We start from the raw sequence: 21,583 nt of genomic DNA, 5'->3' as shown, positions 1-21,583 counted from the left end.
GACCTGCTGGGGCGTGAGGATAGCTAGAGGCGGGGGAGGATGGAGGAAGACCTTGGGCGAATCCATGCTCCATTGTTGAACCGCAATATGTTTGCTTGGGACTGTCCGGCAGATGTCTTCGCATGTACTCAAGACCTGCCTCTGGTTCGGGTCCCAGCCGGGCTCGCAGGTCGACATAGGCGCAAAGGCGGGTCGTTCCCGATCTTCACCACCGCCAGCTCCAGGGCGGCCCTCGAATGCCGCCTTCCCATTCCGCTTGCTTATCGGCGTGGTTGTTTGTCAAACTCGCGAGCAACAAGCAAGGTGAACATGTGTCCCGCGCATTTAACTAGAGACAGACACTCTAGCCAAACGACAATTGCATCGCTGTTGGTGCGTGATAGCTGGTCACGACATGGCATCGGAATTCACACTTCATTCACGCCAAGAGAAGGTCTTTGCGAGTGGGGAAAGCAGGGCCTTTGCTTGGTCTTTATTAATGATATAAACCTGAACTTCGGACCGGTCTCCGGCTTCTTCTTCTTCTTCTTCCTCCTCGTCACTCCCCCTCCTCCTCCTCCTCCTTCTTGATCTTCTCGACGACGCGCTTGGTGGCACCACCATTACCGACAGTAATGCCGGTGGAGTGGCCCAGCACAGACAAGGACGGGGGTTGCGGCCGGTCTCCAGGCAAGGCCGGAGCGGGGGAGCGGGGCCGGAGCGGCGAGCGGGAGCGAGCACGGGGCTCTCGGCCACGACGGGGCGAGCGAGACCGGCCGCGGGAACCAGCACGACCAGAATTGCTGTCGTCGTTGTTGTCGTTGTTGTTGTTGGTGGTGGTGCTGTCGTTGTTGTTCTGTTGAAGGGAATAGAATATTAGATAAATCCCAGAATAAGTCAAGGTTGAGACAGAGATTCACGTACGCGACGACGGTTCCTTCTGCCACCACGGCGAGTGCGGCGGCGCGGAGCGGCAGCGTCCTCGTTGTGCTGCTGCTGCTGGTACTGCTGCTGCTGCTGGCGGGAGACGAGACCTGGCCCGAGGTGGCGCAAGACTTCCTGTAGAAATGATTAATGACCGAGCAAATGAGACGCAGGAGGGAGATATGACGTACGACGGCAATGACTCTGTGCACGTCCTCCACACTGAGGACGGCGGCAGCCGGCGCAGGCGTGGGCTGGGCTGGGCGGACACCACGGGGACTGGAGGCGCTGCGGCCACGCTGGTTGTCCTGAGGCACTGGAATAGTATTGTGAGCTCTGTATTCCCGGGGTTGACGCTAAAGTGGTGACTGAGGGGCATACTGATGGTGGTGGTGGTGGTGGCGGTGGTGACGGTGTTAGTCGTCTTCGTCTTCGTTGGCGGCGGCGGAGGCCGAAGCGGAGGCGGAGGCGGCGAGAAGCAGTCTGGGAGGCGTGAAGAAGAAGAGGAGAGGAGAACGCCAGAAGCATCATCATGGGCGTGTATGTTGGGCTTGACTTGACGACGCGCTCAACGCGTCGTGGGTTGCGCCTGCCGCCGTCTTCTCCTGCCTCGGGTCCAGCCTCCCCCCGCCTCGGCCACTTGTTGTGATGATTGAGGTATCAAACAAAGGCTCAATGGCCCTGTACAAAGAACCTAAAGCTGTTGATTGCCAGAGGTTCCTGTTGGGGACCGATTTGAATTGAGCCTGTGCCGCGAAAGCCCCGTCTCCTCGTTGGCGGATTGTGATATCAAGGTCCCAATGAGCCGTCATCATTGGGGGCCTCCACGGCCTCCAGCCAGGCGCTCCTGCCTCTCGACAGACGGTCACTTGCGCAGACACGTAGACAGAACGCGTCGCCCTGCGTGCATGCATCTTCAGTGATGCCAATGATCCTGCATGATCCAGTGCTCTGCCATCTGGTTCGCGATATCGAACCGCCTCCACCAAGCCGCTCTCATCCAGACCGACTACCCACGACCCGCAGCCCGCCGCACACCCCTCGAGTACTCCCACCGAACCGCGATCTCCTCCACGATGCAGCGCAGCCTTCCCGGCGCCGCGGACGCTGCAAGCTCCTCGACCAGCGCTGGCCCTTCGCGCCAGCCCGGTCCTCATCATCCGGTCTCGACCTCTGACTCGACGGCATCTATACCAGTGTTTTCGGCGCCGAGAAGCACCATCCCTCCCATAGAGTACCGCAACAACGCGTTGCCAAGCGAAGACGACGTCCCTAGTCCGTCCCTCTCCCCCATCCAGCCAAACTCTCTTCGGCCTCAAACACATGATGCTGATTCGTTGATACAGATGGGTTGCTGTTGTTGAGCTGCGACCTTCGTTTCGATGTCGAGACCGGTCCCGACGGTACCGAGCATCAACTGGACCGGATCCAAGTGCCCGTGCCGGGGATCGAGAACAGGTTAGGGATCCGTGTAAATCCTGGTTCCGTGGATGTGGTTCGGTACAGCAGTGATGGCTACATCTCTGCCTACGGGATATTTCTTGCGGCGTTTCCCCTCGCTCCTCACCAGTACTTGTCGATGGAGCGTGAGCATCTAAGGTCGTTGCCCGGAGCAGACTTCCGTGGTCCCGACCACGCCATCTTCATTCCCCAGGAGCAGGCACTTCTTCTTGCTGCGGAATATGGCATTTCACGATACGTCGCTGCGCTGGCACAGCAGCCGTCGCTGCCACAGACCGGTGTTCGCCGTGGACCTCTGAGCCCATATCTACCATCGTCTCCGGCGGCATCGTCGAGCTCAGCTCCGTCATCTCCCCTTGCAGCGTATAGCCGACGCTCCGAGGCTAGTTAGGTTACAACTCCACCAAGAATAAACTTCGAGCAAGCCACGAAAGATAATTGACTTGAAATTGCCATCTGATCGTCCTGCGGTGCTATGTGCTTGAAGCGAGCTGTCCTTTTGTCAGTCTGGGGCAACACTCGACAGGCGTGTGTTGTCGATGCGCAGACTCTAACCCGGAACCTGTGCCAGGCCATGTTCCCTCGTGTACGATGAACGCTGTAAGCGTGTCAGTGTGTGAGCGTGATTCTTCATTCTGTTGAGATCCTCACACGAGAACCACTCTTATGGGAAGCAAGTGCGGCCAGCTGGATCTGGAGCGGGAGCAAGGATGCGCCAGTCGAGGTGGATTGGGGTGATTCATCACTCTTAGCTGTGGCCGGATTCACCCGAAGCCTCTCACTCCTCCACCTTGACCCTGACTGCAAGTCAGGCCATGAACGTCGACCTAGATCTATTACAGTCATGTGTCTCTCGTCACTTGGCCAAATGCTCGAGTGAGTCTAGATTGTCAGAGGCTTGATTGGGCAAAGGTTGCCGAATGGCGCCGTTTGTTGGGGGACTTCAGCTGCTTCCGCTGGTGCTGTGGTCTGAGCCCGTCAGTTCACGCCTTGGCTTTGCAAAGTGCATTCCCCGCTCTCGAGGCAAAATGCCATGCAGACCCGACACGCTGGTGCCCTGGTCGAATCTAGCATGGTCTGCAAAACACCATCTTGCCTCGGAAGCCTCTCTCGGAACACATAGTCGCGAACCCCAGAGTTGCCCCCCGCAGATGCTTTCCCACGCGCCACAGGTGCGGAGGGCGAGAATGGCGCTGGGGGCGGATGCTAGTCTGTGCTGCGCCGGCCTCTACTTGCGGTGATTGGCTTGAAACTCCGGCGTCTATCTTTTATGATTGGCTGTCTGATCAGAGCAAGGGAGGGCATGACCTGAAGTGTGGAGAACATCCCTGCTGGCCGCTAGCCTCCTCCGATCTGGACCACCTGCTGAGGGGAGGGAGGTGTGAGGATAGCGGGCTGACGGGCCACCCGCACAGACACCTTCCTCCTACTTTTCTTCGCTCGATCGCTGCCCGAGCTGGCTTGTGGAAAGCACGCGTTTGGGGCATGCGAGAGGACGTGGTGCAGTACACGCCCGGATCAAGCATCTCCATGAACAGCTCCGAAGCCGGCGCTGGCATGACGTGTCCCACGGCCCGCAGTCGCGTTTCCGGGCAGAGCACCGAGCACTGTCCATCCTGTTCGGTCCGTCTTCCAATTGGCTGATCTGGAAGCAGATGCTCTCTCTCCCATTCTGCCACAACGCGTCGTAACCCGCTCAAGCAGCTTGGCCTCTGTCAACTCGTCCCCGATAGACGAAAGTTTATGAGAAACCAGCTCAGTTCGGAAGCCACCCTCCAAGTAAAGAAATGGGCGTTGCCGGGTGTAGCGCCACGGGGATCAAACCTTGCCCCGGGGATCAAACCTTGCCCCGGGACTTGAAGCACAGCATGGAGGGAGAAGACGACAAAACGGTCTGGTCCCATGGCGCGTATTCTGCGTTTGAATGGGGTTTCCATATCTCGGCCTGTATCTACTCATCAACAGGACCAGCTAGCTATCTGGCTTGATGCTCAACAGCGCTGATCCAGGTTGTGAACATGGTTCATCAGACATCCCAAACCTGATCACTTCAAGTTCTTCGAGAACACATAGCGTTTTCGGGTCAATTGTAATTCGGAGGAATACACGTGCCTTGAGGTGAAAAACACCACGTTTCAAATCGAAAATGCATGCGATTCCATCTTTTTCTCTCTTTTTTTTTTTTCTTTTTTTTTCTTTTTTCCTTTCAACTCTTTTTCTCCCCTGGATGAATTGCTTCAACATGGACTGGGACAATTCTGGCGTTGATGCACGTGGGCACCAAGACCTGTGATTGGCATCTCCCATGGAATTCAAGTCAAAACGCAATGCCGACCAGAGTTCAGTCACGGGATGAAGCCATCCATTGTTGAGCGATGCTGTCCATTTTGGCAGTGCCAAGGCTGGGTTTCCCGGACCCCACTTTTGCGCAGGAAACATGCAGCAAGGCCGGAAACGCACGTGTGTGTGGCTGTGTGGAGAAGCCAGGGGCTGGCGTGTTTTCCCAGTTCTGGATTCACTGACTGGACCTCCCCCATCCGCAGAGCCGACCACAGCACCCGACCGGCAGACAAGGATAATTCCACGTAATGGTCCAGCGGCCAGGTCAGGCCTGTGCGCAGTGCCGGGAGACGAAACGGCGGTGCTCCCGGGCCGGGACCGGCGACTCGCAGCGCTGCCTCCCGTGCGGCCGGCGCGGCCTGGCCTGTTCGTACTCCGGCGCGGACCGCCGCGAGAGGACAGGTCCGGTGGCCGGCTCCGTGGGGGCGGCCCTGCGGGCGAAGCCGGTGCTGCCGCCGCCGCCTGAGACCGACGTGCTCGAGTCGGTGGACATCTACTTCCGCTACATCCACGACAGGTCGCTGTGCCTGTTCCACGAGGCAACATTCCGCGAGGCCGTCGTGCGAGGGACAGCCCCACGCTCGCTGCTCATGGCCATAGCTGGTCTCTCTGCCAGGTAAGCACCTATCTGCTGAGGACGAGACTCGCCCCGTCGAGCCCGCCCGCAATAATGCCCGAGACTGACGTCGTTTTGCCTGCTGGCTTGCGAACAGATTCTCTCCTAAGCCCGAGCTGCGGGCACGCAGGATTCACTTCGCAGCGACCGCAAAGCAGCTGCTCGGCCAAGACATTGGGCGCGTTTCCCTGGATAATGCCCAGGCCACCATCTTGCTCATGTCCGTCTCGACAGGGGAGTCTGACTTTGACGCGGCATCCATCTACTCCGGTGAGCCTGGCCCGCCATCTTCACCTTGCTGGACTGGCCCTTGTTCTATAGCACGCTGACTTTGTGCAAAGCCGTCGCCAACCGGATGGTGCACATTCTGAAGCTCAATGCCGAGAACGAGACGGATGATGCTATCACACGAGAGGTCAAGCTGCGTGTCTGGTGGACCTGCTGCATCCTCGACACGTGGTCGAGCCGTGGTGCCAGCCTCAGCAGGCAGCTTGTCGTCGACCATCGGCCTGGAAACGGACCACGGTTTCCCATGGAAGAGACACTATTTCACGGCCTCAGGCCGGGAGACCAGGAGCCCCAAGTACGGGGCCGGGGCTTCCTCGCTTGTGTCGCTGAGCTTATCGAGATCTATGCCCAGATTCAAGACTTTCACGTCAAAATTGCCACCTCGCAGCAGTGGGACGACGATGCCATTTTGGCTGCTGTCGACGGGCTCGCCTACCAGATGCGGAGCCTGGAGTCCAGCTTCGCATCGAACATGTCATACTGTCCCGCCAACCTCGACTGGCATATCTCCAAGGGGTTAGGTGGAGTCTTTCTCGCCTTTCACCTCGGGTACCATCATTACTGCACACTGCTGTTCTACATGTATCTCGACCAGCGACGCACAGAAAAGGCACAGCTCACGCTAAACTGCGACGACGCCGCGCAGGCATGCGCAGACAAATGCAAGCACCACGCCAACATGGTGAGCGAGATTCTAAGGACTGCCCGCGAGCGTGAGGGGTGCGAGCTCGTCTACAATATTGTCACTCACGTGACTATCGTATCGTCGTCGGTGCTGCTTCACACGTACCTCTTTGGAGACGTCGAGGGCCTCCCGGCTGCGAAAGCACGGCTCCAATCGAACTTTGACACACTGGTAATGCTTAAACAGTATTGGCCCAGTGTTGAGACCATGGTACGTATGGTTGAGACCTGGCATCCAACTCCTCTTTCCCCCTTTCCACTCTAGTTCGAGCTCAGCTTACTAACACTTCGGGTCCTGACGGCAGACCAAACGACTCGTCATATTCCAGGACAACTGCCTGAAGTCCACAATGCGGGAGGACACCTACCGCTTTGACCGGTGGATGATGCGCTTCCTTCTTGAACACTGGCTAGCTCTAGACGACAAGCTTGAGGAGGTACAGAGTCCCTGGCCGGACGATGCTGGTGTGGCGCCAGAAGTGGACAATGTTCAACTGCAGAGAAGCAGAGTCACCAACGAGATCATTACTAGCATACAAGGATTCTGATAGATTGAAGAGAAAACAAGTAGTCTAGACCTATCAAGTGGATATTCTCTCTAGCAAAAACTCAAACTCGAAGTCTTCAAACTTGACGCGCAGGTCCTCTCTGACCTCTGGCCCACAGGCGGCACTGCCCACACCGGAAACCTGCGCGGTCAGAGTCAGAAGGGAGGCGTCTTCCCGGACAAGGTCACAGGGGTGCTTGGCGGACTCGATGGCCTCGACACTGAGCCTTCCGCCGGTCCAGCTAAAAGTGCTCTGGTCACGACGGGTGGCCTTGACGCCCGCCCTGCCCGCTCCATCGACCAGCTGCACCCAGCGCGTCTCCATGCGGTTGCCGTTGTCCTGTGGCACGTCGTAGGGCACCTCGAGCCCGTCGACACTCGACGACCAGATGCCTGTGCGCTGGGCCGTCTTCTTGTCAGGGTACGACTCGCCCGGTCCGAGGCCAAACCAAGACGCCTGGTCCAGTCGCTTTGGCAGGCGCAGGTTGAGACCAACACGCGGAAGATACTTGGGACCCTCACCTGACGTTTTGAGGCTGAGCTTGACTGACAAAGAACCTTCGGGCGAGATAGCGTACGTGCTGTGCACGTTGTAGCCCCAGCCGAGCACGGGAGGAGCCAGGTACGTGTCTGTCTCCACGATGACGCCCGATCCGCCGTCGGTCTGCGTCTCCTTGAAGGTGAAGGAGCGCAGCTGGGATGTGACTGCGTTGACGCGCTGCTTGAGCCAGTCATTCAGAGCCTCGCCGCCCTTGTCATTGTCCGTGGGAGCGCGCCAGAAGTTGGGGAAGATGGCTGCCCTCGTCTTGGGATCTGCCTCGAGCAACGCCGTCCCCGCCTCGCCGCCCGTCCAGCTTATCAGGTAGCCGCGCACGCGATCAAAGGTGATTGACCAGTCCTGCCCCGCGATCTTGAGCTCGGTACGGCTCTCCTGAATGTCGAGCCTCGCAGGAGACGGAGTCGACGCCGCCACTGCCGTGCTGGCATAGTCAACAGCGGAAAGCTTATGCTGGAACCAAGCAATCTCATGACCGGCTTGAGCCCATGCCGTGTCCGCGGAAAGAGAGAACCGGATCGTGAGGAATACCTCCTGCTCATGGTCGCGGTACTTTTGGAGGTCAGCAGGGATTGGCAGCTCTGCCCTGGTCCCTGGGGTTACGGCAGGAATCGGAATCTCGCCCGCCTCAAGTGTCTTCGAGCTAGCCATACAGTTGTGTCAGTTGTGAGGCGCCCCTTACTTGTCTTCAGTCATAATATCGACTTACCTGTCGCCGAATGCCTCGATAGCGTACGTGCCCGCCAAGTGCCCCAGCCCCACAAATGCGTACTCGTTCGTGACGAACACCTTGCCATCGTCGCTGGCGTCGAACTTAACAGGCTGGAACACCTTCTTCAGCTCGGTGAGGCCTGGGGTCGGCTTATGCTCACTGTTGCAAAGTCCGTCCATGACAAAAGTCCCATCGTTGGGCGTGTCGCCAAAGTCGCCACCATAGGCATAGAAACCACCCTTCTCGTGCCAGATGCCGTGGTTCGCCCACTCCCAGATGAACCCTCCCTGCAGCCGAGGGTATTTGCGGAACAGCTCTTGGTAGTCGTCCAGGGCGCCAGGCCCGTTGCCCATGGCGTGGGCGTACTCGCACAGGATGACCGGCTTGTCGAACTTGCCATCCTCGCGCACGGCCTCCGTCTCGGCAATCTTGACCAGCTTCTCGGGTGGCACATACATGTACGAGAACATGTCCGCGGCCTTTGCCTTGATGTCGCCCTCGTAGTGGATGACCCTACCCGGGTCGACCTCTCGAGCATAATCAGCCATGGCCACGTGGTTGCGTCCAAAGAATGCCTCGTTGCCGAGGGACCAGGAAAAGACACAAGGGTGGTTCTTGTCACGCTGCACCACCTGGCGCATGCGGTCGACATAGGCCTCGCGCCACGCCGGGTTGTCCGAGGTGAAGGCGGCAGCACGGGGGAAGAAGATGTCCTTGCTGCCCTCGTAGTCCTCGTCGCGTGGCATGTTGGCAGCCTGCATGACCACGTCGTAGAAACCGTGGCACTCGAGATCGGCCTCGTCCATCACCCAAAGGCCCAACTCGTCAGCCAGATCGTACAGGCGCGGCTGGGATGGATAGTGGCTGCACCGGAGCGCGTTGATGTTGTGCTGCTTCATGAGCAGCAGGTCCTGCTTCATGAACTCGTAGGGCACAGCCCGGCCCAGCCTTGGGTGGTGCTCATGCCTGTTGGCGCCACGGAGGAGGAGTGGTGTGCCGTTGACAGTAATGAGCCCGTCCTTGATCTCGACCTTCCGGAAGCCCACGTTCTGAGTGATGGACTGGGTCGTCTTGCCCTCACTGGTCAGAGCAATCTCGAGCTGATAGAGGAAGGGAGTTTCTGCGGTCCACTTGTGCGGGTTCTCGACATCAATCGAGACCTTCGTCGCTTTGTCGGTAGCGCTGAGCTGGCGCGTAGACGATGCCACCTGGTTGGAAGCGTTGCGCAGTGTGAGCACCAACTCATGAGCAGCGCCATCAGACGGCTGCTCGACAGTCAGCTCAACCTGCAGCACAGCATCCTTGTACTGCGCGTCGAGGTCCGTCTTGACGAAGAAGTCTTCGACCCTGGTCTGGGGAAGTGCGAGTAGAGTGACGTCTCGGAAAATGCCTGTCGTCGAATGTCAGGCTTGCTGTGGCCAAGGATAGCAGCGCACGATGCTTACCGGAGAGCCACCACTGATCTTGGTCCTCAATGTAGGAGGCCTCGCACCACTGGTAGACTTGCACCACCAGCTCGTTCTCATCACTGTCCCGTTTCACAACCGTGCTGACGTCAAACTCGGCGGGGTTGCGGCTGCCCTGCGAGTAGCCCACAAACTTGCCATTCAGCCACACGTGGTACGCGCTGTCGACGCCGTCGAACCGGAGGCGCAGTTGTGAAGAGCTGTCCCAGCCAGTCGGAACGCTGAAGAACCGGCGGTACGTCCCCGTGGGGTTGTCGCTGGGGACGTGCGGCGGATCCGAGGGAAACGGGTAGACGGTATTCGTGTAATGCGGGCGCCCATGACCCTGAAGCTGCCAGTGGCCGGGGACGTTGATGGTAGTCCACGAGTCATCAGGCTGCAGGCCATCTGCCTTGGTCGCAAGATTGGGGGCCTCCAGCGGACTCAGCGCGTAGTGAAAGTCCCAGGTGCCATTGAGCAGCAGCGACGTCGAGGGGATCCAGTAGGACCGCAGAGGAAGCCGATTCCGCTGGATGACCTCGAGGTTGGCGTAGTCGGGCGTGCCTGTGGTCGAAGCTGCCATGATGAGAGTGGAAATCGTTGCGGACGTCTCGAGCCAGGTCACGCTTCCTACGTGGTGAGGCGGCCGAGGTTGTGAAAAAGGGAGAAACAGGGCCGGCTGCCGTTCCTCATCGTGGCCTGAGATTGCGACTTTCTCCATGCCGCGGGGCCACTGCGTCCTTGAAGCGGATAGGTGCGCTTCGGCCGATATCGTCTTCTCCACATGTTCAACGACCCCTGGCTAGGTGAGGGGTCTGCGGGGAAGGCTGATATCTTTGCAATTTCCAGTTCGCAGACCTTACGCAGGATGCAGACTCCGCGCGCCGAACCATATCCCACAAAGACACAGCCTGCCACCGTGGGGAACAAGTTCGGGGACCAGCATGCCATAATAAGTGCGAGTGTGTAGTCCTGGCACACCACCTGTCTGGGCAACACGGCGCGACTGCGGCATCTGACCTTGCTCGTCGAGCGTCTGCAAATTTGCAAACTGACTCGGCCGGCATATTGCAAATTGCCATATCGCGACGACACAAAACACTCATCCCTTTATACGGATCTCGATCTATTTCGCAGGTTGGGGGCTTTGGGGGATTCTAGCCGGAACGACCCACAAACGCAATGGGACTGTTGACCGGGTCCAGCTCTAGGATTTGTCCACCACGGATGGCATGTTCGCCAACAGTCACGACAAGGTCCAAGAGAGCAAATGCAACACTAGCTGCGCCCTCTCATAGCCATCTCCACCGCCCGACCTCCGATTGTGACAGCCCAGACACTGGTACATGGCCCACAAGGCTGATGGTGGTGATGAGGTGCGTATCAACCGCGGGCCTCCACCTTCTCGCGAGTCTGTGTACCCTGAGAACCTTGCACGTTGCAGTCATTGCTGATATTGTGCAAACGCCAATGGAGACAGCGAGATGTGTACCGTTGACATAGGCTGCATCGGCGGAGAGTCAGTAACGGTAGAGTGCGGAAGCCCAACTTCTTTATGACTTGAACTTATGATCTTTGAGCCAGGCGCGTCTCTCCGTCGGGTTCGCCATTAGGACGTGGCAGTGCCTGAAGTAGAGCAGGAATGAAGCTAGAATGAAGCCTGCCCGCAATTAGAACGAGAAGTAATAGTGATGAAGACTACGAGTGAACATCTTATCAAATCAGACATGGCAGTCAAGCGAAGCAGTCCATTCTTGATGGCAGGGATGCAGTCGCCGAAGTCATCGGCTTGTGTTCAAGGCGGAATGAGAATGCCTTGGCTTCGGCTCCTTCGGTCTCTGCAGTCAGGTAGAGTTGACATTGCCGTGGAGTTTCCAAACGGGGCCCTCGGCCCTGCGCTGAAACAGAGCCGACGGCACAGGCCTGTGCCCAAACCAGCTCAAACGCTAGGCATTTAAACAGAAGCTTAAGTGCTTGGTCGAGACTGTCTCGCCAATCGTAAACGTGGGGACTCGTGCGCGGGTCTATGGAGGGTCCTGTATCCGACATCCAATGAGCACTCCCGTCTGCGTTCCGAGGCCCGCCGCCGAGCCGGAGTTGTGTTCGGGGCACAATGACGTTATCCAAGAACCAAATGACAACATTTGGGATGAACCCAAACCATGCATCAGACGAGCTCGTTTCGTGTCTCCGATATAATATCCTTCCATGACCAGCTGGAGCTCTCCAAAGATGATAACTGCTCGCCTAGCCTCCGTCCAAGCGGCAATGCCCGACGGCAAGGCCCCACGCGAGTCCCCGACCCCACAAGGGGCCAGTTATGGATATCTTTCCGTAGCTCGCAGAACCAGTGGATGGCAGAAGATTTTGCGGTGGAGCGGGCAGTGCGTCGGGAATAAAGGTCGGTGAACAGCGGTCAGGTCTGCAAGCAGCCCTCACTCTTCCACCATCACACAGGACTGATCATACACTCCCATACACATCTTTCATCACCATGGCTCCCTTTGGCAAGATCTACTCATACCCCGGCAGCTGGCGCGTTGAGCGTGTAAGTAGCAGAATGCACACCCGAGATGTCACGTCACTACGTTTTACCAGTTTCTGACAAGTCAACCCCTCACAGGCCCAAGTCGCGGCCGCCTTCAACGGCCTCGAGGTTGTCTATGCCGAGAACTTTACCATGCAGGAGGACAACAAGACGCCCGAGTTCCTTGCCAAGTTCCCGCTGGGCAAGGTTCCCGCCTTTGAGAGCGCCACTGGCTTCTGTGTGGCCGAGTCCTCCGCCATTGCCCGCTACGTTGCTGGCAGCGGACCTCTGGCGTCGCAGCTGCTGGGCACCGACCCCGAGACGCGCGCCAAGATCGACGAGTGGTCCTTCTTCACCGAGGGCGAGCTCACCAACCACACCAACCCGGTTGCCTACATGACGCACTACAAGTTCATGCCCCTCGACCAGGCGGTCGTCGACCGCAGCACTGCCAACTTCCAGCGCGCCCTTGCCGTCGTAGAGGCCCAGCTGCAGGGTGGCAAGAAGACTCTCGTCGGCGACAAGATCACCTTTGCCGACATCACGGTGGCCCTGGCCCTTGTCTTCTCGCTCGGCGCGGTGTTCGGGGAGGATATCCTCAAGACTGCGCCCAGTACAGTCGCCTGGCTCAAGGAGCTGTCGGAAATGCCCGAGTTCAAGGCCGTGTCCAACTGGGGCAAGCTGAAGGCGTAAAGAGCGTAGTTAGCTGATCGTTGCCATCTCTGGGGTGGTCTGATAGATTTTCCAGAGTACTGCATTTGACTCGGGGCTTTTGTGTACACAGGCTCTTCCCACCAATTAGACTACCAGTTTAGATATGATAGAGACGCATATGCAGATGCCGAAACAGCGGCTTCGCCATACCGAGCTTGCTTCTACGCAAAGTATTTGATGTTGATTAATGTCCTTGATACGTACGTGAAGATAAGGCGCGACAGCTGTTGCCCCCCAGCGGTCCCGGTCAAGGTTCATGGTTCGAAGGTTGAATCTTTCTCAACAATCGCAAGCTTCAAGGGTGTAGATAACAGGTACAATGTAAGATCGTGTGTAGCATTCTCGGTGTTGAGATGGCTGTTCTCATACCGGGTTGACCACAGCGCTGATGGGCATTGAAGTCAACGTGTCATCCTCTAGTGGTCCAGAATAACTTGCATGTGCAGCGATAGTGGGCGATACACTCGCAGTGTTATTTGGGGCGAAGATAGTGGTGTTGTAGAGGTTCTACCAGACAGAAGTCGCACCGGATCAACTTCTCCGAGCCACAGAAGGAGAGATGAGTGGGGTTCACGATGCCGGGTCGAGCATTCTGGCGGCCTGATACGTCAAGAACAAGGAACGATTTAGGAGAGGCCACGGAGCTAGCATCTCCGACACACCTTGACACCTCGACCTTGTACTGTCGCCAACGATCCCGGGCCACGGCGCCGCTCCCTAATCATGGAAGGGTGCATTTTTGATAAGCATGTATCTATCACGGACTCTGTACTCGCGCTTGGCGGGCTACATTAGTCGACCTTCTTATTTGATCATGGTTGCTGGCCAATCCGCGCGGGTCAGTACACTGAAGGTTGGTGCTACCTTCTGTTTCGAAATAATTGGGTGACTCGCCAGCCATACTAAGGATGGATCTCAATGCCGATCAAATACATGGCAAGGATGACTAGCTGTGCAACCACGCGCAAACGCTGATTTATGATCCCGTCAAAGTCTGAGAATAAGCTTGTTGCGACGTGCCCTGCCTTCCACTGCTGTCGAAGGCCCGGAAAAGCGCCGACGATCGATCACAAGGCACGAGACCAATACCCCAGAATCCAAATCAATTAAAGACCGATGTGTCTAGGTGCTGATTGGCCCGAAAAGTAGGTGATTGGTGCTGCCAAGAGACTTCCGGGCCGTGCGTGGTCGCTACTACGGAGGGAGACGGGCCGCCTGCCGCAAGTGGATTTGGAGCCCCGTCTGGGACAGAAACCAAAACCAAAAAGGTTGAAGATCTATGTATATATATCAGAAGTACTTCACGGCGCTCATCTGGAATACACCTCGACAAGCAGCGCAAATTTCCCACTCCCCACGTGCTGTACAATAACGACGACGCGATGAAACTCGCCACCTCCCTTCTCAGCCTGGCGTCCCTGGCCTCTGGCCATGCCATCTTCCAGCGCGTCTCGATCAACGGTGTCGACCAGGGCCAGCTCAAGGGTGTCCGGGCGACGAGCAGCAACAACCCGATCCAGAACGTCAATGATGGCGGCTTCGCGTGCAACAACAACATCGCGTACAAGGACAACAACATACTGACGGTGCCAGCGGGCGCCAAAGTCGGCGCCTGGTACCAGCACGTCATCGGTGGCCCTCAGGGGAGCAACGATGCCGACAACCCGATTGCGGCCAGCCACAAGGGCCCCATCATCGTGTACCTCGCCAAGGTGGACAATGCGGCGTCGGCGAGCACCTCGGGCCAGAAGTGGTTCAAGGTCGCCGAGAGCGGGCTGTCGGGCGGCACGTGGGCCGTGGACACGCTGATTGCCAACAACGGCTGGCACTACTTCACCATGCCGTCGTGCGTCGCGCCGGGCGACTACCTGATGCGGGTCGAGCTGATTGCGCTGCACAACGCCGGGAGCGCGGGAGGCGCCCAGTTCTATATGGGGTGTGCCCAAATAAAAGTGACGGGGTCTGGGACCAGCACGGGTGGTAGCACGGTCAGCTTCCCAGGAGGGTACTCGGCCTCGGACCCGGGCATCACTGTCAACATCTACGGCAGCGGCGGCACCCCCAACAACGGCGGCCGGGCGTACTCCATCCCCGGCCCTGCCGTGTTGAACTGCTCTGGCGGCGGGGGCAACACCGGCGGAGGAGGCAACACTGGTGGTGGAGGCAACACTGGCGGCGGTGGCGGTTCGGGCTCTGGGGCTCCTCTCTACACCCAGTGCGGCGGCACGGGCTGGACCGGCCCGACGACCTGTGCCCAGGGCACCTGCAAGGCCACCAACGAGTGGTACAGTAAGTAGGAACCCGTTCAACGTTCCCAAAGCTTGGTGTACCGATGACTAATGAATGTGTGCTCTACAGGCCAGTGCGTCCCGTAAGAAAGACGAGCCCCTGCAATTCCAGGCCTCGTCGAAAATCGGGCTGGACATTAACGCCATTCTACACCCCGCGAAGCCCAAGTAGGTTCCTTCAGCTTGTGCAAATGTCTGCACGACAATAGATAGCTTGGTTATGTAGGAATGAAATACAGAAGTCATACGGCTCGTCCTGTTGCATCATGTGCTTACACTCTTGCTACGCGAATAGCAGCAGCCCTATTGCAAGTGTTGGTGTAGAGCCAACATAGGGTCAAACGAGCCGGGGTAGAGCCAACAGAACTCTGGGGTTCGTCCAATTCGATTTTGTGCCTGATTGTGCTATCCATGTGCATAACCCATGCCTCCCGCCCATGTACGTTGTGTAAGACGATCCGTATTCGGAGTGCAGTCAAGTGAGTCAGAGCAGGCCGCAATCGAGTCAGACGGCGAACTCCCCATGCTTATAAGGAACAAAGACCGTGTGATGAGTTGGGTGATTCGGCTCAATTCCAGTAACGAGTCAAAATCCAGTCCACATCTGAGTTGCGATGGAAGCCAAAGTGCTCAAGCGCATATACAAGGAGATTGAAGATGTCAACGATGACTTCTTCAACCTCCGCACCGTCGTCAAACCCGACCCTGGCGACGATGTAACGCGCTTTCCGTTCATCATGCTGCCCAACGATGGCGCCATGGCTCACCTACCGCTTGTTGGCGCACTCTACATTCCCGAGACATATCCAACCTCTCCTCCCATCGTGCACCTCTACACCAGAACCGGACGCTACAACGTCGATGTCTACCATCACAACGCGACGGGGAATAACAGAGGGCTCAGTAGTCTCTGCTTCAATATCCTACGCGCAGAATCACCTGGTGGATACGGATCCGGCACCTGGACACAAGCATGCACCCTCTCGGCCTTATTCGCAACCCTTATGTCGGCCATCGTGTCTCTGTACGTGCCCCAAGAGGGCGGGGGCCGTAGAGCCGAGTTCGTCTCAATAGAGGGCTTGCGCCGCGTAAAGGAACAAGTCAGGAAGAGCTTCGAGGAGCACAAGAAGACGCTGCCTCCAGTTCCGCAAATCCCGCTCGTAGCAGCCACGCGAGTGCCAGCAGAGGAGCTCGCGTTTCCAGCTGAAATCGCCACTGGCGTGTATGCCGGCCGAGGGCAACAGTATGGAAACATGGGCTCCCCGGGCCATGACCAGAAAGTCACGGCGGGGCCCATCTATTTGCAGACTGGAGATCCAAAGGCTGTTTATACCTTTGCAGTTGACCTCTGCGATCTTCACGAAAACGTCGTCTTCTCCATCGTCCTTAGCAACTGTCTTAACGACTTGACCGGGCGAAAGTCGGACACCATACTCGTCCGTAACGGCGTGACCGCCACGGCGGCGCGGAAGTGCGCTGACAAACCGACGCAGTGGTTCTACCATGGCAAACCAATGAATGATGGTAACATGCGGCTGCATGTTACGATTGGGCAGGACCAGATGACCATGGCGTACTACTCTGAAGATGGGCGCCGATGCGTTTTCGGTGACTGTCCTGTGTCATGGCTGACAGCCAAAGAGCTCGGCGATGTCCGCGGTGTTCCATTCTGGGTGCATATTTTCACCAGCAACAAGTCCGAGACGCCGGCGAAGATCTACACGCTCGATACAGGTGGATATGGGTACATATTTCGGGATGCGGAGGATCGCGAGTTTGAGTTCGTGGATGGTGCAGACGAGGAAGTGCCTCCCAAACGGAAAGAGGTACAGCAAGATGATGATAAAGTTGATGCAGGTAATCCCAAGACGGATAAAGGGTCGGTCGATGTGGACAGCTTGTTAGCCATGTTTAGAGCAGCAGATGTTTCTAGTAAACCTGCAAAATGAGCAGTAGTCATGAGCCGTTTTGAGACGTAACCTCATCCGGCATAGAAAGATGCACTGCTCAAGTACCAGGCGCGTGGTTGAATGAATAGTCGGACTCAACAGGTCTTGTAGTTTGTGTCCGTGTCTAGCACAGACCTTTCGCCGTTAGTGTGACAGCCTGGTGTGAAGGTGTTCTGAAGCAATCAATGGCCTGGACCTGAACTTGCAAAATAACAGAAACTCAGTTTATTAACCTTCTTTGGCTGGTGGTTATAATCATGGCAAACCGTAGAAGATTATGTAAAATCATTCACGCTGGAGATGTGACGTAGTAAAGTCATATTTCGACTTGGCTGAAATAAATCAAACCAATCGTGTAAGTTCTATTATTCTTAAGTTAGTACCAACGCGGACTGATACCGCACGTACCAATGCCTACCAGGCTGGGTCAGTGGCGGCGCGATCATTTTGCTCAAGATCCATAGCAGAGCTAAACCTTTCGAGCCCTGCATGCATAACGAGATAGGAGGACCCGCATCGGTCAACCACGAGCTTTAGTAGAGGCTGCCCAACTGCGCAAGTGATCAACATGGCCAAATCCGAGGGGACCTGGATCACTGGGAGTCAGATCATAGCTGTTACAGCACACATTTGTGGCTAGGTAGTGTTCAACTCTAGGAACAATTTGACCACGAAATCATATCATAATAGTTGTGCCGTCGACGCTGTGCTCTGCACGGAACACAGCCGAAGAGATTCCAGTTAGTAATGATACACGCGATATATCCTTGATCTCAAACGCGGTCCAACTTAGCACATATATGTACCTCGAAGAAGCTCCTCCTGAACTGACAGATAAGAGGCCAAACGTCGGACGGGCCCCAAGAAAAAGCCTGCATGCTATGACGGGGCCCTTTGGCCAAAGGTGCTTCTGTGTCGGGACGTTAGAGATATGCTGGCAGACCCAAGCCCGGCACAGGAGATTTTCGGGGCCGCGAAACAGATGTTCAAGGACTGAAACGCAAGCAGGACTATCTTATATGCTGAACCTACATATGATCCATGTCGCGTGTCGGCACTTGACACAACGCGAAATCCTGGCGAGACGATGAGGGAATTAATGTACGTCAGGGGCAACAGTTTGGTACGCTGCTAAAACATGGCGCTCCTAGCCACTCCATATCGATCGCGTCTTTATCTAGTGGATGTTCCCAATTGGCTGCCTTAGCGAGCATGGCTTCAGCCTCGTGTACCACGTAGTTCTTAGTGTTCTTAGTGTTCGGAATCTCTCAAGATCCCCTTTCACATACGTATGTTGAGGTGTACAATAGGGTTGTGAGCATCGTAATCTCTGTATCTCCAGACTTATGAGACGCCACCGGGCACCTGCTCGTTCCAGTTTGCAGTTAAATAGTTCATGCTGGGCAGCACCCTGTTCGTGCAGCTGATGCTGCAGGCGAACGTAGCGTGGATAAACCACGTGCGCGAAGCTGGGTCATGAAAGCGCTTCGGGAGAGCTGGAGATAAGGATGGCCTTACCCCAGACGAGCGCCGCCCCAGAACAGCGCCCCTGAATACAGTAGCTGTCAAACCCTCCCCTCAGGAACGGGGATCCGGAATCTGGACCGCGTCCACACTCAACTCTGGAAGACCGGATGTGGTGATTTCGAGGCCCACCGACTAAGGCTGAACGAATAGGATTGCGGACCGGTCAAGTTGGCTTATGCGAGGTGTCGGAGTGCCGGTAGGATTTGGTCCGGCATGTGCCATCAACGACAAAGCGGGGCTCCTCACCCGCCATTCTTCAACAGTCGCAAGGCATGAGATAAGGGTTAGTTGTCGGAAACAAGCTATAGACGCGCTGCGCATACGGAAGGGAAAAGGAAGCAATCAAGCTCCCTCATCCACATGATCCAATGTTGGCATGCCTTCCGCTACTGATGCCATTCATAGTGAGGACCTCGTGCTTTTACCAATAAGCAAGAGAACACCCAGCTGATGGCTGTGGTTCGAGTCATTTAGCGTCGGCTCGCGCCACCAGCTGTAGATCTAGTCTGCGCTAGTGCAGACAGCCACAAAGCCAAGACTGCCTCGATAACAGACCCTACAGCTGACGACAAGGTGTCTCTGATTGCGAATCGACGCTAAGCTATGTAGTTCATAGGGCACGGACTCGAGCTGAAAAATGTCCAAGTAAGCCGGCAATGCCTATTTGAGGCTGATCAGAACGTGGCGTGTTCCTCTCGCAGCTCTCCATGGTGTGAAGCCAGATTCCCCACGCTAGCGATGCGACTCATTGACCACCAACGCCACAGGGGTTAGAGCATGGACTGACTCGGAAGGATAGAGTTCACTTGAGACGAACGGAAATGGGACGGAATGTTCGCCCGGGCCTGGAGCGAGCTAACCTCCTCGATTATATACATGGAGCTCCCTTGCAACGATCTGCATCTCCGTGATCTTGCAGCCATTATTCCGAAAACTTTGTTCTGCGCAAGTCAACAGCCATGGTTCAAGCTTTCCCCATTTACTTGCCTCGGCAGCGGGAGCTCGTCGCAACCTGGATCATTCTGCCTTTACTGTCAACGTTTGTGGTCGGGCTTCGGTTTTACGCAAAATCAAAAGCGAGAGGTCTTTATGGCTGGAGTGACTGGATGATCATTGTGTCTGCTGTAAGTTCTCTGACCTGATGAGCCATCGCTCTTGATGGTTCCATTCTAACACTCCTGACAGATCCTCACCAACATCTTTTTCGTCCTTCTGCTTTTGAGTAGGTCTTCTATTGGCCACATGCAACAGACCGCGCTCCCGCCATGGTTCGATAGCTAACGTATGCACTCACAAACCAGTGCTTCTGTACGGCGGCATTGGCATCCCCGGATACCCGTATTTAGATGTTTCGGAGCCAACCGACGTCTCGTTGATCCACGACCAGGTAAGGCACGGTGAATGCTGTTTGGGTGGTCTTCTGGCTGATATACTGTATGCTTATTAGATCGGTTATGCCAACAACCTGGTCCTCGTGCTCGCGGTTTACTCGTGCAAAGCCTCGATCCTGTTCCTATACCATCGCGTCTTCGCCGGGTACAATGGCCCAATGACTATCTTGATATACGTGGCATCGGGCATCACTATCGGATGCTTCGTAGGCAGCCTCGTCGGTTATCTCGCAGTCGTACAGCCAATCGAGAAATGGTGGGCTTGGGCTGATGCCACGGAGGCGCAATTCGAAGCCATGGCGAACATCAATATTGCCTATGACAGCCTGACGGTCTTCACGGACTTCCTGATCTTTGTCCTCCCGCTCAAGGCAATTTGGGGCTTGAATATGAACCGTGGGAAACGGATTGGCATTATTGTATCCTTTTGCTTTGGTTTCATGTAAGTGTCCTCCGTTCCTCGTCACTTCAACTCTACTGCAGCTCGGCTGTTCGGTGATGAGCTGTCCCTAACACCCCATGCCCAGCACCTGTTTTATTTCCCTTGCCCGTGTCGTCTTCACGCATGGGTATCAGTGGAAAAACCTTTACGACGAAGGCACCGTGTGGTCCCTCGCAGGCGTCGAGCCAGTGGCAGGAATCATCTGCGCGTGTCTCCCTGGCCTGCGTCCGCTACTCCCGAAGACCTTTATGTCGTCTTACGGCACTCCGGCGACTGGACCCAGCAGGTTCAAGACAACGGGCACTACGGCGAATGAGAATGCCAAAAAGAGCATCAATAAGGACGGCAACCCGTTCACGGCCCTGAATGACGATAGCTCGGTGACACATTTCCGCCACTCCGTCAGACAGGTCCCTTCGGAAGTGAGCGATGATTATATCGAGCTCGACGAACGACACGAAGAAAGCCGCCCCAAGGCTTTTGATGCCTAGCAAGGAACTATCGGGCAATACGTTGAGCCATCCCAATGTGCCGCGACTCGTGGTGATTGTATCAATAAGGATTAGGATGGGCGGTCCATGGATGATAGAACAGCGTGGCGACGTTTTTATGAGCGATCGGTCTCTTATCAACTTTTTATAGCGTGCCTTGAGTTGAATTATTGCAATCCCCTTTTATGGATACATATCTGTCCAGGCGGTGATTTAACTTTCTGGTTGGTCGAGTCGGCTCGTGCTCCCACTCCTACGGCCAGTGCCGGCTGATAAAGGTAGCTGTCTGTTTGTGCACTGGCGACAATCAGGTATACGCCGAAGCCGGAAGATACGCCCCAGCAACTCGGATCTCCCTATCGCTGGCACTCACCGCAGTCTCAAAATACATATGCGGGAGCAAGGTCATATGAAGTGCCAGCATCAGATTCCTTGGCAACCAATCTCAAGGGGACAAGACTTGACGCAAGCAGTCGGCCTACCGCACACAACAAATGATAGATAAGACACTGCTGTCCAGGAGGCTGCCATCCTCGAGACTGTGAGTGACCAAGTGGGGCCAGCCGGGATTTGTGGGACCTCTGAGCCCCCAAGATAACCACTCGCGTGTATCCCTTAACGATGGTCTCACCATGGCAGTAGCATGGAAGAGGAGACTGATCTAATGCGTGTAATGGTGGAGACTCATGGCCCTGTCACCTC

General features: G+C 56.3%; 8 protein-coding genes across 8 annotated transcripts; 6 read left to right on the top strand and 2 right to left on the bottom strand.

Annotated features, from left to right (window-relative positions):
• Window positions 1-538: 538 nt before the first annotated feature.
• B0I36DRAFT_369091 (uncharacterized protein) lies at window positions 539-1,434 on the bottom strand (the record flags this gene model as incomplete). The annotated part of the gene is made up of 4 exons (XM_046159713.1): window positions 539-835; window positions 904-1,038; window positions 1,095-1,211; window positions 1,285-1,434. 4 exons carry the CDS (start codon window positions 1,432-1,434, stop codon window positions 539-541), a joined length of 699 nt encoding a protein of 232 aa, XP_046005061.1.
• A 545-nt stretch (window positions 1,435-1,979) lies between these two features.
• On the top strand, window positions 1,980-2,755 carry B0I36DRAFT_355363 (uncharacterized protein; the record flags this gene model as incomplete). Its single annotated transcript, XM_046157433.1, has 2 exons — window positions 1,980-2,178; window positions 2,250-2,755. 2 exons carry the CDS (start codon window positions 1,980-1,982, stop codon window positions 2,753-2,755), a joined length of 705 nt encoding a protein of 234 aa, XP_046005060.1.
• Window positions 2,756-5,127: 2,372 nt separating this feature from the next.
• Window positions 5,128-6,861, top strand: B0I36DRAFT_338254 (uncharacterized protein). Its single transcript, XM_046155733.1, has 4 exons — window positions 5,128-5,320; window positions 5,418-5,590; window positions 5,662-6,503; window positions 6,598-6,861. Exons 1-4 carry the CDS (start codon window positions 5,295-5,297, stop codon window positions 6,838-6,840), a joined length of 1,284 nt encoding a protein of 427 aa, XP_046005059.1. The 5' UTR covers window positions 5,128-5,294; the 3' UTR covers window positions 6,841-6,861.
• A 12-nt stretch (window positions 6,862-6,873) lies between these two features.
• B0I36DRAFT_255861 (uncharacterized protein) lies at window positions 6,874-10,135 on the bottom strand (the record flags this gene model as incomplete). The annotated part of the gene is made up of 3 exons (XM_046150907.1): window positions 6,874-8,038; window positions 8,105-9,497; window positions 9,544-10,135. 3 exons carry the CDS (start codon window positions 10,133-10,135, stop codon window positions 6,874-6,876), a joined length of 3,150 nt encoding a protein of 1,049 aa, XP_046005058.1.
• Window positions 10,136-12,046: 1,911 nt separating this feature from the next.
• Window positions 12,047-12,772, top strand: B0I36DRAFT_369087 (glutathione S-transferase; the record flags this gene model as incomplete). The annotated part of the gene is made up of 2 exons (XM_046159712.1): window positions 12,047-12,100; window positions 12,176-12,772. The coding sequence occupies 2 exons, from the start codon at window positions 12,047-12,049 to the stop codon at window positions 12,770-12,772; spliced, it is 651 nt and encodes a 216-aa protein (XP_046005057.1).
• A 1,325-nt stretch (window positions 12,773-14,097) lies between these two features.
• B0I36DRAFT_389091 (family 61 glycosyl hydrolase) lies at window positions 14,098-15,643 on the top strand. The gene is made up of 2 exons (XM_046161294.1): window positions 14,098-15,082; window positions 15,152-15,643. Exons 1-2 carry the CDS (start codon window positions 14,176-14,178, stop codon window positions 15,166-15,168), a joined length of 924 nt encoding a protein of 307 aa, XP_046005056.1. The 5' UTR covers window positions 14,098-14,175; the 3' UTR covers window positions 15,169-15,643.
• Window positions 15,644-15,658: 15 nt separating this feature from the next.
• On the top strand, window positions 15,659-17,341 carry B0I36DRAFT_338247 (uncharacterized protein). Its single transcript, XM_046155732.1, has one exon. It carries the CDS (start codon window positions 15,696-15,698, stop codon window positions 17,028-17,030), a length of 1,335 nt encoding a protein of 444 aa, XP_046005055.1. The 5' UTR covers window positions 15,659-15,695; the 3' UTR covers window positions 17,031-17,341.
• A 1,853-nt stretch (window positions 17,342-19,194) lies between these two features.
• Window positions 19,195-21,077, top strand: B0I36DRAFT_397390 (uncharacterized protein; the record flags this gene model as incomplete). Its single annotated transcript, XM_046161577.1, has 6 exons — window positions 19,195-19,202; window positions 19,477-19,681; window positions 19,743-19,779; window positions 19,859-19,944; window positions 20,005-20,390; window positions 20,476-21,077. The coding sequence occupies 6 exons, from the start codon at window positions 19,195-19,197 to the stop codon at window positions 20,879-20,881; spliced, it is 1,128 nt and encodes a 375-aa protein (XP_046005054.1). The 3' UTR covers window positions 20,882-21,077.
• Between the last annotated feature and the right edge of the window lie 506 nt (window positions 21,078-21,583).

Source organism: Microdochium trichocladiopsis (genome assembly GCF_020744255.1).
Source record: "Microdochium trichocladiopsis strain MPI-CAGE-CH-0230 chromosome Unknown B0I36scaffold_13, whole genome shotgun sequence".
Classification (NCBI taxonomy): domain Eukaryota; kingdom Fungi; phylum Ascomycota; class Sordariomycetes; order Xylariales; family Microdochiaceae; genus Microdochium; species Microdochium trichocladiopsis.
The sequence above is the reverse complement of the archived record's forward strand: the minus strand, read 5'-3'. Positions and strand labels throughout refer to the sequence as shown.

Excerpts from the sequence above, each read along its gene's own strand:
- B0I36DRAFT_338254 (XM_046155733.1), top strand. The coding sequence starts at position 5,295 with ATGGCCATAGCTGGTCTCTCTGCCAG. Across the intron at positions 5,321-5,417 it reads ATAGCTGGTCTCTCTGCCAG|ATTCTCTCCTAAGCCCGAGC; the intron begins GTAAGCACCTAT and ends GCTTGCGAACAG. Across the intron at positions 6,504-6,597 it reads GGCCCAGTGTTGAGACCATG|ACCAAACGACTCGTCATATT; the intron begins GTACGTATGGTT and ends TCCTGACGGCAG.
- B0I36DRAFT_338247 (XM_046155732.1), top strand. The coding sequence starts at position 15,696 with ATGGAAGCCAAAGTGCTCAAGCGCATATACAAGGAGATTGAAGATGTC.
- B0I36DRAFT_389091 (XM_046161294.1), top strand. The coding sequence starts at position 14,176 with ATGAAACTCGCCACCTCCCTTCTCAGCCTGGCGTCCCTGGCCTCTGGC.